This window comes from Neoarthrinium moseri (genome assembly GCF_022829205.1).
Source record: "Neoarthrinium moseri strain CBS 164.80 chromosome Unknown scaffold6_Wmoseri_CBS_16480, whole genome shotgun sequence".
Taxonomy (NCBI): Eukaryota; Fungi; Ascomycota; class Sordariomycetes; order Amphisphaeriales; family Apiosporaceae; genus Neoarthrinium; species Neoarthrinium moseri.
The window spans coordinates 756,047-769,718 of record NW_026055120.1 but is presented as its reverse complement, the minus strand read 5'-3'; the positions used below and the strand labels follow the sequence as shown (position 1 = coordinate 769,718).

Here is a 13,672-nt window from a genome sequence, read left to right as displayed (position 1 = left end):
TAAGCCATACCCGCGACCTCTGATGATACGTCGAGCTTGTCTGGAGATAATCTTATAGCAGCAACAGTCGTCAGGTTCCGTCAACAAAGCCCACACCGTCACCACAATGTGCCGACGTAGGTACTTCAATCGTGAGCTCGAGGTATGCCGAGCTGTGAACTTGCACGCAGCATGTCGCAAGGATTGCCCCCGACCCCTACTGAGCCTCGCGTCACAGTGTAGGTGGAGTCCACATATGGTTCATAAGACTATAGGGTCTGCTGCAGTGCAGTGGAGAAAAGCAAGGGGAAGGGATCTGGTAGATCAGGTGATTTTGTCTCACCTGTATACCGTTGTGATGGTGCAACTATCTCGCAGGTTTTTGAATTTCCGTCGCGACCCCTTTTCCAAAATCTTGCGCCATTTACCTAATTAAACCGACGCCACACTCTAAATGACCCGGAAGCTGTGGCTAGGCTGGCTTAGGGTGCCCACCCCCGCGGGTTACAGGGGTTTTATAGACTGAGACACGCGCTAGCGCGGTCGCTGGTGGGCTGCCGGCGACCACTCGTAGGTAGGTATGCAGTTGAGAATTGTATTATTACCTAAGTTATCGTAATCCCGAAGAGCAGCTGTCAATAGATATGAGACGAATTAACTTATGTACATATACTTTAGAGCTGCATTGTTCACAGGCAGGCTCATGGGCTCGAGAGACAGGCCTGGTGTCAGAGAGAGGGCTTCTAGTTCGGATTTGCGCCACGTATGAGTAGCCTCCTATTCTAACTGCCGGCACTTCCAATAGTCATCTGCTCCAATCAGGTAATTGATTTTTCTTTAGCTGATCGGCACCGAAGCTACGGGAAACCGTATCCTTCGCAAGTGTTCATACCTTTTGGTTTTTGCGGATCTCTCCTTCGCTCCTCATAAAGTCTAGCAGACCGACGTCTCTTTGAGCTTCTGCCAACATCCTTGCGTCCTCCGCACCAGTATGACTCTTGAACACTCTATCCATTTCTTCGAGTGTGGCGTTCTTCGTCTCCGGCAGGATAAACCAAACCCAGAAGAACCCGACAAACAGGAATGCGGCAAAGAAGATGTACGTTCCCCAGGCCCATGCCTCGAACATTGGCGGTACCATGAACGCAATCGCAAAGTTGTTGATCCAGTTGGAGCTAGCTCCGATGGAGGCTCCACGAGCGCGGATAGACAGTGGGAATACTTCAGATACGAGGACCCACGACGCAGGGCCCCATCCAAAGCCAAAAGCACCGATATAGATCCAGATTAGAACGACAGCTGCCCAACCCGCATCTGTGTGGTTGGGCCAGTCATGACGAAATTTGGCTACAATGATTCCCACCGTGACCATGCAGAGGAACATGACCACTGAACCGCTTAGTAGCATAGGCTTGCGCCCCAGTTTATCAATCAAGAACTAAGCCTTGGTCAGTATGTACTGCGAGACATGTTTGCATCCAGATGTCCTTACCATAGCAGGCAGTGTGCTAACCAAGAAAACGCTGCCCGTGACACCAGTTGCCAGGAGAGCAATAGTGCCTTCAGAAAACCCGTAGCTCTGGAAAACATTCGACGCGTAGTAAATGACTGTGGATATATCAGTCACTGTAGAGAAAACAGTCGATTAACAACTTACTGGCATCTATGCCACTCCACTGTGAACAAAAGTCAGCATACTTAATTCCAACTACCGCGTTAGTCGCCGGTCATCAAGATCACGTACCTGTTGCCAAAACATCACGAGCCAAGCAGTGCTGACTCTCTTGAAGTTGTCCCACGTTCTAAATAGGTGAACGTAACCCGAGATCTCCCTCATAAAAATACTCTGCTGTTCCTGTTGTATGAATGACGTTAGCGACAATGGAGCCTTTACTTTCAAGGCTCTTGACTCACCTTGGATGCCAGCTTCGGAAAGCTCTTGCGGAAAACCCTGTCCTCAAACAACGCTTCCGCCTGAATCTCCAGAAATTCAGCATGAACAAGTGGGTCGTTTATTTCCCTCTTCCTAAGCCAGGCGAGTGTTTCTTTCGCTTCCTCATGGCGTCCAACCTTGACAAGCCAACGCGGCGAAAAAGGCATCCACCATATTCCTACGGCGAGGAGCACGGACGGAATGCCCTGGATAATGGATGGTAGGCGCCACGCTAGATCTGATTGGGTTTCCCCTATGCCTCCGATATAGTTACTTCCGTAGCCGATCCAAAAACTCAGGAAGATGCCCAATATCGTTGCAAGCTGATAGAAGGAGACGATAAACCCTCTCGTCTCTGGAGCAGAAATCTCAGCGTTGTAGAGGGGCCCCACACCAGAGAACGTCCCTACACCTAGCCCAGTGAAAAATCTCCCTGCGTACAGTAGCGCTGGGTTGCCAGCCGTAGCGCCAACGTACAGATATGACCCCAGGATCACCCAACAGCAGGCACTGAACATAGTATACTTGCGCGAGAACATCTCTCCCAGAAGCCCTGCACTCAAGGAGCCAATGATACCGCCAAGCTGAAGCACAGATGTCAGCCAACCTTGAGCAGTCGATGATTCCACGACCGAGGGGAAGTTCCCCGTGAACCGAGTCATGACAAGGGACTGGGAAAGAATGCCCTGCTGATAGCCATACTCAAAACCTCCAAACCTAGGAATATTATCAGCGATGACTGTGATTAGGGTGCGATGCCCCCTTCAAGCCTCACTACATCTTGCACTTACGAAGCGAAGAGGGCGATGAACAGAATCTTTGGGTTCGCTTTGATGGAGTGCCATCTGTCTTTGACAGCAGCCTCTACTCTCCAGTCGGCAGTGACGACCTCGTCAGCATGCACTGGTGCTGCAGCAGCACTTCCATGCTCCACAGTGGACTTTTCATGCTCTGTGGACTCTGCCATTATTTACTCGTCTTAAGCCCGATATGACTCTGGAACTCGAGAGAACTCGTGGGAATTCGGGCCCGGCGACCTGATGCCAATCGTGTTCTTATATAAACCGGCTTTGCCCCGGCTCGTTGCTGGGTCATTGCAGCGTCAATGCAACGTGAGACTAGAATCATCTTTGCGATGGCGCCAACGCACCATTCCGCGGTCGACTCCGACATGCATGCGTCTTGTGTGTCAGCGTTCAGTCGGACCTCACCACGAATTGACCCTTGCTAGCAGGCATCCTGAGCAACAGAGCGGTTCCAACTCCCGAAATCGCCAATCACAAAATGCTTGCGGGGTCTGCGGGGATTCGCGGGCAGGACACGGGGTCGCGATGCGGGGATCATAAGTCATAGCGTGGTTATGACTTCCCATTTGAGGGCTACCAGCGGGAAGCAGTGGGCAATAATGGGCGGATCTATTCCCAACCTCTATTCTTTTCAAGAGAGAGCAATCTTGGAGATCAAGTAAAACGGTATCTCGTGACTTCGTGGTTGAAATCAAATTGGTTGCACATGGTCTTTGATGATTCAGATATGGATGTACAAGCATGCAGTCAACCGTTGCTTTCGCACACTCAGAATATTTGCGAGAGAATGAACCCATGCTCTACTGTGGATCTCGAAGTCATCGCGCTCTCTTGGCGTAAAACGGATCCATACTGCAATGTCGGTCGCTTTTCCATGGCCATTCATTGAGAACTCTTTGGACAGGTACTCGACACATCAAGTCGAGATGCGATCCCAAGTTCCATTATTTTATTTTTTCGGGCGAGGCTAGGGACATCTTCGGACGGTCTTTTCCCGAGATCGGCACTGGTAACCCCTGAGCAAATAAGCCTTTGCCGAGCGAAAAGGAAGTTTTTAGCACTTCCCCAGATTTTGGCGGCTTAGGGTGGGTTCCAAAAGTTTAATCGTGAGCAAGTCGAATACATCTGCGAAAATTGGTCCTCTACCAGCAAAACCTTAACCTCGGCGCGATGTGTACAACCTGAAATACTTGCTATAACCTGTAAAGCCATTTTCATACATCAAGCCTATTTGCCAATCGAAGACATCGTCTAGGTGCGCACAATGGTGTGCTTACACCGGTCACTCTGGTTTCTTGCCGCTCACCTCCCAAACCTTATTGGTGTCGTCGAGGGTAGCGATGACAACGTTGAAAAAGTCGACCTGAACAGCCTACAGTCATTTGGTTACCGACCCCGAGTATTCATGCTATCAGATATTCTGAATGAACCAGATGATTCCATGTCACTTGTGCGGTATCTTCTTTACGCTAATGAGTTTGACACCCGTGGTATCTGCGCCACCACCTCATGGTGGTTGCGGAATGAGACACACCCGGAGGAGATGAGAAGGATAATCACAGCCTATGGAGAAGTTGTCGACAACTTAAACAATCATGTCAACCCAAACGCTTCCTACCAAAGTGCGGACTACCTGCTCTCACTTGTTACGTCAGGACCCTCGGTAAGTGAACAGCCTCAGGGCCAGAAGGCCGGCCCTCAATCAAATGCAAGTGAAATTGTATTTTAACGAAGCAAAAAGACGTATGGTCGTGCCGCACTCAATGAGACTCTAAGCGAAGGCGCTGGACGCATCATTGAGGCGCTTGAAGAATCCGATGAACCCTTATTTATTACCGGTTGGGGCGGAACCAACACACTAGCTCAAGCATTGCTCCACATGGATAACAATATGCCTGCGCCTAAAGCCGCCGCGCTGAGATCAAAGATCCGACTGTATACTATTTCCGACCAAGACAACACCGGGCCCTGGATCCGTACACGGTATCCTGATGTGTTCTACGTGGTATCAATTCACGCTTTCAATAACTACAAGGCGGCAACTTGGACAGGTATCGGTCTGCGTGGATGCCCATGCGTGGACTCTGATATCGTGTGGAATCCTTGGCTGGACGCCAATATCCGACTTGGTCCTTTTGGAGCTCTCTATCCGCAAGTTGTCTACACTATGGAGGGAGATACTCCAAGTTTCCTCTGGCTAGTACAGAACGGTCTCGTCTACCGAGACCGCATCGACTGGGGTACTTGGGGTGGAAGATACTCTCACCCAGTGGCACCAAGCGACTGGACTGCCGGCATAGACTCAAATCATTTCGTTAATACCATTGAGACCGTTATTGGGGCTGATGGAGTCACCTACTCCACTCATCAGGCATCGATCTGGCGTTGGCGAGCGGCTTACCAGGAGGACTTCGCAACTCGAATGCAGTGGACGCTAACGCCAAACTTCACCGCCGCTGGCCATCCTCCAATACTCAACGTCAACAAGCACCAAGGACCAGAGCCTCTGTTTATCAAGATCAACGCCAATGAATCTTTCACTCTTGACGCCAGTTTAACATACGATCCCGATCATCCGACGGACAATAGTAAGCTTGAGTTCCAATGGGCACTATACCCAGAACCGACGTCATTCCTAAACGACTATTTGAATGTACAGATTGAGGCTGTCTCACCCTCATCTGGGGCACCGCTTGTCTTGCAAGTCAATGACGCTGGCTTCTCCAACGTTACCTTGGGAAGAAGTGTCAAGGTTATCCCCCCTATATCGATTCGAAATCCAAATACAGGGCTTTCCACTACGGATTTTCACATACTTCTCCAAGTTACCAACAGAGCTGGTCCATATCCTATCAGAAGGTACATGAGAATCGTTTGTGAGTATTGAAATAACTTTAGCAAGGAGTTCTAGAGATATATCACTACTATCGACCTCCATATCCCGAAGAACGGCGCCAAGAAAATTATGACCTTTAACCCAAGATATTTGCACTAGTGACATATCATGGACACGTTCCTGCTACTCTATTCACATAACTGTTCAATCAATTCCCCGGTATTCAAAGTAGTCGGCCCATTCCGAGTTCTCCATCAGCTTTGGCACCAAATCCTTCTCCATAGTAATTGTAAACATGCACCCTTCGTCTGGGTTGTCAGATGACCGGATAGGTGCGTAGACTAGGATCAGGCCGGCTGTGATCAGGTCTCCCCAGAGATGACGATATGTGATGGGCTTGGCGAACCCGAAATCGAAGCTGCTCACGTCACCTGAGCGGTGGTCTGTGACAAACATGCTCATTGGCGGGTTGGCATCAACGCGTAGGCTTATGGACCGCTTATCTTTGATCGGTGCTATGAGGTCGATTAGGCGCTCTAGATGTTGTTCAGTGCAGCTTTCCGTCAACATGCGGATGTAGTGCGCCAGCTTTGTCAAGGGAGCGTCCGAAAGGACCTCACCAACTGTCAGAGGCGGTACTGGCGCACTGTCCGAGAATGCACCGGCGAGGACATTGCGCATCATCCGCTCTGGAACCGGAGGGTTCCTGAGCCGTGGCCTCATATTGACAGCTTCCGCCCACCACAGAGCTGTAGAAGCGTCTGGCTTATATAGAGGGGCGCGAACCTTGGAGAGCACCCTCCAGATGTATGCACACATAGCGTCATACGTCGATATCCATTGTGAGGTGGAATCAGTGGGAGTTGCGAGTCTCTTCAGCTCGGCGGCCTTACTCTTGGGTAAGTGAAACAACACAGCCTGCTGCTCTGGATGATCGGGATGCCTTTGTGGAATTGGAGGACCGTCTACCAAGATCTCCGCAGGAAGATCTTTGGTGAATCGCGAAACGTCAATGCACGCCGAATTCCATAGTGGGAAAGCTGTTGAAGTGGCGACTGCGTAGCAGTTATCCGCAAGCTGATGGGTGAAATTGCTCCAGCCCATAACATCACTGGCATAATGATGGCTATGCATACTGAAGACAAAGCCGCCACGGACTAGGTTAAGCTGATAGGCTGCGACTGTTGGACTCCTATCTGGATCAGCTTCGGATCTTTCTCCCCATGTCATCTCCGGGATGCCTATTCGCGAGGAAGGTTAGCTACTAGGGGAAAGGCTCAAAGTGGCTTTGTAAGCTTTACAGGCCAATCGGTACGCGATAAAGTGACTGGGTGTCGCTGAAGATAAGAGTAAAAGAGACAGCCTTACTCCACATGGTGAGATCCCCCAGACAATGAGCAGAGAAGTATGACCGCTCAATATCGTCCAAAGACCGATGGTTCTCATCGGCAGAATCTAGCTGCTGCACGACAAATTTCACAGTTGACTCTTTCCTCTTGACGAATGAATGTCCACCTCCGGGATCTTTTTCGATGGTGCCGCACATGTACCTCGCTTGGCTCAAAGTCTTCTCGAGTCCAGCCCTGAGCATATCAACTGCACGGCCCATCTCTGCATTGACAACCCTAAAAAACACAACATAGTGGTTATAGCCACACACGGGCGTCCGATCAATAGTCGAAACCTTGAACCGCTCTTCGTCAGGATCATGTTCCCAGCCTGATGGGTGAAGTTGAAAGACTTCACGGGAAGACATGGTGTCTGAGCAACAGAATAAGACAGAGAAGTCGGATGAGTTTCAGCAGTGCGGGGTGGATATTAAGATCAGAGTTACGGCTTCTGAAAAAGTGAAGAAATACAAAGGTGGGAAAACTAGGGGGTACTCCGGGATACAATAACCACCCCCAGGACATTTGCTGTGGGGAATGGCGAAGACATTACACAGCCTTTTAATGCACCAATCCCCGAGGTCCCACAAAAGAGACAGGATCTTGGTATATGATGCATCCATTAGGCAGTTTGCAGCCGCTGGACCGGGGCGAACCATTCAGTTGGAACAGCAAAGCCAATGACCAAGGTCCAGACCCACTGTGACGAGATGCACTGCGCCGCCGAATATTCTGAGAATCGGGCCGCAAGGTTTATGCGACATTTGAGACAGACAGTCATGGATTTTCGAGATTGCCAAGGGCCTAGTCGAAGACGTTGGCGATGCTGAGCAAGGATTCGACCAAACAGCGACCATGGCCCTTGACCGGAGTGAGATGAGAAACCGCAACATTTGAAAACTCAACGGCTCGCCTACAAGACTTTGCCACACATTTCCAACGACACGGCTTCTACTCCGCTTCCCACAAAGTCATTTTCTTCTGAAGTCATCAGTTTCCCTGATCCTCAACTGATGATGGACCCATACGACTTGTTGGGCCCCGCACTGGCTCCTCCACAGGGCCTGGTTCCAACATTGGGCCATCCATCGAACAACAATAATCTGGCTTTGGCGTCTTTCATTGTCATGATGGTAGTCTCGACCATCTGTGTCATTCTCCGAGGCTACGGGAAAGTTGGGCTGAAGAAGAAGATAGATGTTGAAGATGGTAGGTCTGCGTTTACCTGTGCTCCTTCTTGAAGCCACCGATTATCCGACACGTCCTTGATTGCTAATCACTTCTGATACTTCAGGTTTCATACTGGCGGCATACGTAGGTTTGTTTCTCTTGGTACTTCTTTAGGACCTTTACTCAATTACAATCGCGGAATAGGGTAACTATTGGGGTTGCACCTATGCGTCATTCTCGCTCATTGACCACCCTGGCTATTTCGTGCATAATTGGGACATTTCCCTGGGCGATACAATTTTACCGTACTATGTGAGTCAACACGATGAGGTTCTGTTCCGTATGACTGATGGAATTAAGTACATATTTCTTTTCGGAGTCTTCTACTCGTTAGTTCTGGCCATGCTAAAGATCGCTATTCTTCTGGAGTGGTGCCGTGTGTTTGTCCCAACGGGAATACGAAAAAGCAGTTATTTTTGGTGGGGTGCTTTAACAATCATCGCCCTTCAGGCTGCTTTCGGTTTTGCAGCAATCTTCCTTTTGAACTTCCAATGCGTCCCTCATGAGGCGATCTGGGATTTTACCATTAAAGAGAAGACCTGTCTCCCTCTCAACCCACTTCAGCTGACATCAGCTACAATTCATCTCATCTCCGACATTGCCATCTTCATACTCCCTCAAAAGATAATATGGAGTCTGAACATGTCTTTGCGGAAGAGGTTCGGCGTGGCCATTGTCTTTAGTCTGGGTGCTCTGTAAGTGTGTCCGTTCAGCTGCATCTCTCATCAAGATGGAATATTCTAACCTTGTCAAAGGGCGGTACTATGCTCCATTTTTCGCATGATTGCTACTATCAACTTCGGGAAGTCGCCTGACACGATGTATAATATCGGACCCGTCATTCTATGGGCCACTGGAGAAGTGAGCTGCGGTTTCTTTGTAGCTTGTATGCCAACATTGCCACGTCTACTCAAAGAAGCGCCGTTCATTGTCTATCTCAAGAAGACTATGGGCTCTACGACCTCTGCAGCCGATGAAAGTAGCACCGCACGGTTCGGCCACGGGTTCTCTATTGCATCACACAAGCTATCGCGTGGCACTAAATCGCACGAAGATTATCTACAAATTGACGACGACCCTACTCCATTGAAGGATCTCAGCTCGAATAACTCAGACCAGATCCCAGAAAATGTTTGCAACGGAGATGACCGCATCACCAAAACGACGTACATAGCTGTAACAAGAGAGGACGGTCCCAGTGGCCATACCTACAAGACTAGCCTACCGTGGGAATCAGAGGTTGGGTGAACTTTTCTTGCCCTGCTCCAATCCAAGTTGGAAGTTGCTCGCCTGTATACATCGGAGGGATTCATGATGAAATCGCAGCAAGCATCATAATCGAACCAGCATACAGAAGCTCCTACAGAATGCGAATACATTTCAAGAATGAAATCACTGGAGATTGTTGCATAATCCTTTAGAAGGACTGTTTCTATCAGGGATAGTATCAAGCATAGTAATAACAGAAGGGCCCATCCACAATGCTCACCAAGTCGCGAATCTTGTAGACCTTCTGTGCTACAACATCAAGATCGATATTGTCATCCAGGCTCTGTGCCTTACTTCCAAATCCCATCATGGATGTTCCGCCCTGATAATTGTTAGACGGCCTTCATTTTAGTGAACATGTTGACCTACTGCAATCACTTGTTGCCTGTTGGCAAGGTCCTGCATTTGCCAAATAGTCCATGTCCTGTCGATCATGCCGTGGTGGAGCCCTTGTTAGGATAGTAAGATTTAGCGGTACAAAAAACCTTCAGAAAACTCACAGAAGGCGGGGTCCCCAGGTGAGGTGTAGAAATCACCACCGGGATCTCCTGAGATAGTGAAGTGCCCAGCGACGTGGACACCCACCGGAGCCGAGCTTTGCAGCGAATTCTGGAAAGCAGCGATGCCAGTGCTTGAAGTGATAAGGTTGACGATATCTTGCGTGCGAGAGTACCGCGAACTCAGCTGGTTGCTGATGTCTCGTCTCAGGCATCTCGGGTTGTATCCAAATCCGTCTCTTTGCGGGTTGGTTGGAGGTGCTGGAGAAATGGCAGGGCTCATTGGACTTGAAATATTTCGGTTAGCGTACAAGTTGCACATTCTAATGAAAAGAAAGACTTACCCTAGATTCACCGTCATACTAGTCCCAGTCAGTAAGTAGATGATACATGCTCGGAAGATGGCAAAACTCACTTTTTAAAAGGTCCAGATGTAACACATCCTCCTCCATTCCCAGTGACCATCATGCCCTGGTGTGTTGTCTTTTGTCCGTTGCCGCTCATGCTTAGCATCGAACCGTCAAATATGGGCGACGTCTCTGGATCTGCAGCCCATCTTCCCCAGTTCCAATACTGTTAAAGTGCGCAAAGATTAGTATAACGGCAAGGCTGTATCAGATGGTAGAGCCATACCGGCTGTGTTCCGTTATATCCGCATTCGTTTCTCAGTGTCTGCTCATACATCCACGTGAAATACCTGTGCCAGGAAAGAAAGTTTCCCTGATATAGTGTTAGCTTTGTTAAGCTGACCTCTTAGGGGACAACATACAGTGCCATGGATATTGAGAGTTTGATTCATGTGAACAGCAACAAAATCATCATATCGGGTCCTAGCTCCTGGATATCTCCCGGGATTCAATTTCGAAGGTTTTTGTGTCAAGCACAGCACAGCATTGATGTAGTTCGACTTCTCTCCATTTGTAAGGTCACCCCTATCGAAGCCGCAGTTAGAAATTCCCGAGCAGTATAGATAGTAAGCGATGCGGGGGAAAATCGTACCATTCCTTTCGGACTTGAAGCCTGTCTTTGGAACAGGTCTTTGACTTCGCCAGCTGCGCATCTAGTGCCGTCTGGCCTTTCGTCCAGAGATCCATTACAGCATCAGCGTTGACTATGCTGGAGCAAAGTAGCAGCTGCGCTGCCACTAGCACGTAGTACACCATTCGCATCATTTTGAATGCTATCCAAGATCGGTGCAACTGGTTAGTATGGAATATTTGAGCCAGAGTCTTGGCTCCCTTATAGAGATCCGTCCTTCTGGGGGAACAAGAACAGAACCACAGGGCCAGCATAGTCTATTCCGGGTATGCCTTTTCTACGGTGGCAAGAAGGAAAGAGATATTATAATATTAAATGTGATTGGCCAACTAATATGCAGCCCGGGTATAGTGCTTACTCTAGACCGTAGACACCCACGCGCGGAAAGCCAAGAACCCTTGGACCCAGACAGGTGTCACGGCTAAAGCTCAGTGACACGGCAGAGTCTGGGGTGCATTGCCGAGCTTTAGGAGGCTGGGCTGTCCAGTTCGGAGATTTGTTAAGGTTTCTAATTACCCGAACCCAATGCGAAATCAGCCGCCACTTATTATAGTATCGCTGTCGCCAATAGCAGTTAGGTCATTACCAAGATATTACGAGTTATATAGGCAGATGATCCCGCGCTGCCCTGGGCTCAGCTGAAGGAAATTATTCTGAGAAGGTCCCTCATTTGTAATTGCCAAGATATCCTCGTCAAGTTGACCGCTCAGCCAGGCAGCCAATGGTCTCAGTCCAGGCTACTCTCGCCTACGGCCTTCGACATGGTTACTCCGTGGTAGTACCGCCATCTCCCGCATCACTTCGTCGAAAATGATGTGATCACGCTGGTCTACCTACAGGGTGGCGCCAAGGAGCTAACTGTTTCGCACATCGATCGGCATTCAACTGGGTCTGAGTTTGAAATCTGCGGGCGAGTAACCTGCAAGAGCCGATGCCCGCCGCCTCGTTTCCGGGTTTGTCTACGCTTTCATGATCCAAACCGTGACAAGGAGGTTTTGCGAGCACCTAGAGGAGAAACCCAACTTTTCGGTACCTGCAGTTTCTTGTTCTCTTAACTCGAATGCGGAGTCAGTATGGAATAGGTACTCAGGATGTATAGCTAAGTCAATTGAACTTACATAGCTTAGCTTTGGTCTATGTAAAATTGGTGAAGCAACTGCATGCAGAAATTCTTAGATTCATAAAATTGGCAACCTCATATTGATAACCGACTTGATGTGCACCCAGACTGTCTGCTGACACCGTACTGCCCGATTTACACGCCCGTTGACACATAAGTTGACCCCACGCAATATCCTGGTTCGATTAACGACTTTCTGAACGCCTAGCCGTGACTCGGTGGCGGACTTGCGACAACCATCATGTTGAACTTGGGATTGTTATACCCGCCACCTGCCTTCCAAGTGCTAGCAAATGGAGCATAGTAATCCCAGTTCGAGCTGGTATTGATGCCCATCTCTGCCCATACAAACAACCCATTGCTAAGTCCGTTTCCAAGCATGACATAGTTGGGAAACGGGTCGTACTTTGGCGAGGCCGCGTAACCAGTGAATCCGTCAACCATGTTCGATGTCTTTGCGATGCGGTTTGTGTTGTACGGAGCAGTGCCTTCGATAGTGTCAATCAAAGTTTGATCGAAGAAGAGTTGGCTTAGGTGTGCGACGACACCTCCCGTGTAGGTCCCGTTGTCCAGGATTTTGGAGCCAACGTGGGCGATAATGTGCTGATGTGTAGCGCGGCCTTGGTAGTGTCCGGGGAACAGAGTCTCGAAGTTGACGACTCCGTCCTTGTCGGTTGGCTGAACACCACGCAGGTATGTGGTCCCTAGACCACCTTCACCAGCAGCACTAACGCCGCTATACACTCCTTGGTTGTTGCAAGACCAGATATCGATCAAGACATTGGCTGGTTTGCAGGTGTTCACGTCGATAAATTGCAGTTCAAGATGCATGGGGACACCCTGAATATCCTCGACCACGTTCTGACGAATCATCTCTTGATAGACAAAGTAGGGCCCATTGGCGTTGTCTGGAGTCAAGATACAACTAGTGTTGGATCCGAAAATCTCGGAAATCGGAGTGTCCTTCGTATACTTGAGACTACTCTTGTCATGCTTATTTGCCGCCCACTTGCGAAGTGATGCCGCATCTCGACGATGCAAGAAGGTGGCTGTGTAAATTTCAGCTTCTCATCCCTGTGGCAAAGTAACCTTACATACCATCGTCAAGGTTCCTTTCCTGACGAAGCCGCTCGAAAGTCGCGGAGCGCCTAGCGATAGCACGTTCTCGACGCTCGATCACATCCGGTCTATTCTGGCACGCCTCGAGTGCCCTTGCGTTAACTTCAGCAACAGCATGGGCATCTGCGAGTTCTTCCATATGTGCACGCTTGTTGAAGACCTCGCCTGGGTGCGCTGTCGCCAACGGCGCAAGTGACAGCGCGGTGAACACGAGAGCTCCAGAAAAGATCATGGTGACAAGCTTGGTAGCAGCCAGAACGTTCTACGCGAGGAAGGCTTCACACATTCCTGCACGGCTGTGTGTCCTTTTTCTTCATTCCCCAAGACCCATTAAAATGGTTACTTTCGGTGTCTCTCTTCCATCGAAAGGCATTGAATATAGCCGCGTCAATAACTGTGTCGGCAAACGGAACAGCTGTCTGTACATTCCTCGGCAGCCTTAGCGAATATCGAGAGT

General features: G+C 49.4%; 6 protein-coding genes across 6 annotated transcripts; 2 read left to right on the top strand and 4 right to left on the bottom strand.

Moving 5' to 3' along the window:
• Positions 1-865: 865 nt before the first annotated feature.
• JN550_002820 (uncharacterized protein) lies at positions 866-2,879 on the bottom strand (the record flags this gene model as incomplete). The annotated part of the gene is made up of 6 exons (XM_049314157.1): positions 866-1,417; positions 1,472-1,587; positions 1,637-1,655; positions 1,724-1,834; positions 1,894-2,629; positions 2,704-2,879. 6 exons carry the CDS (start codon positions 2,877-2,879, stop codon positions 866-868), a joined length of 1,710 nt encoding a protein of 569 aa, XP_049175345.1.
• Positions 2,880-3,982: 1,103 nt separating this feature from the next.
• JN550_002819 (uncharacterized protein) lies at positions 3,983-5,754 on the top strand (the record flags this gene model as incomplete). The annotated part of the gene is made up of 3 exons (XM_049314156.1): positions 3,983-4,381; positions 4,460-5,594; positions 5,714-5,754. The coding sequence occupies 3 exons, from the start codon at positions 3,983-3,985 to the stop codon at positions 5,752-5,754; spliced, it is 1,575 nt and encodes a 524-aa protein (XP_049175344.1).
• A 4-nt stretch (positions 5,755-5,758) lies between these two features.
• JN550_002818 (uncharacterized protein) lies at positions 5,759-7,310 on the bottom strand (the record flags this gene model as incomplete). Its single annotated transcript, XM_049314155.1, has 2 exons — positions 5,759-6,795; positions 6,923-7,310. 2 exons carry the CDS (start codon positions 7,308-7,310, stop codon positions 5,759-5,761), a joined length of 1,425 nt encoding a protein of 474 aa, XP_049175343.1.
• A 648-nt stretch (positions 7,311-7,958) lies between these two features.
• JN550_002817 (uncharacterized protein) lies at positions 7,959-9,420 on the top strand (the record flags this gene model as incomplete). Its single annotated transcript, XM_049314154.1, has 5 exons — positions 7,959-8,151; positions 8,237-8,256; positions 8,317-8,424; positions 8,623-8,867; positions 8,928-9,420. 5 exons carry the CDS (start codon positions 7,959-7,961, stop codon positions 9,418-9,420), a joined length of 1,059 nt encoding a protein of 352 aa, XP_049175342.1.
• Positions 9,421-9,619: 199 nt separating this feature from the next.
• JN550_002816 (uncharacterized protein) lies at positions 9,620-11,110 on the bottom strand (the record flags this gene model as incomplete). Its single annotated transcript, XM_049314153.1, has 8 exons — positions 9,620-9,763; positions 9,811-9,890; positions 9,942-10,225; positions 10,283-10,300; positions 10,354-10,511; positions 10,572-10,658; positions 10,708-10,870; positions 10,938-11,110. 8 exons carry the CDS (start codon positions 11,108-11,110, stop codon positions 9,620-9,622), a joined length of 1,107 nt encoding a protein of 368 aa, XP_049175341.1.
• A 1,190-nt stretch (positions 11,111-12,300) lies between these two features.
• JN550_002815 (uncharacterized protein) lies at positions 12,301-13,447 on the bottom strand (the record flags this gene model as incomplete). Its single annotated transcript, XM_049314151.1, has 2 exons — positions 12,301-13,145; positions 13,195-13,447. The coding sequence occupies 2 exons, from the start codon at positions 13,445-13,447 to the stop codon at positions 12,301-12,303; spliced, it is 1,098 nt and encodes a 365-aa protein (XP_049175340.1).
• Between the last annotated feature and the right edge of the window lie 225 nt (positions 13,448-13,672).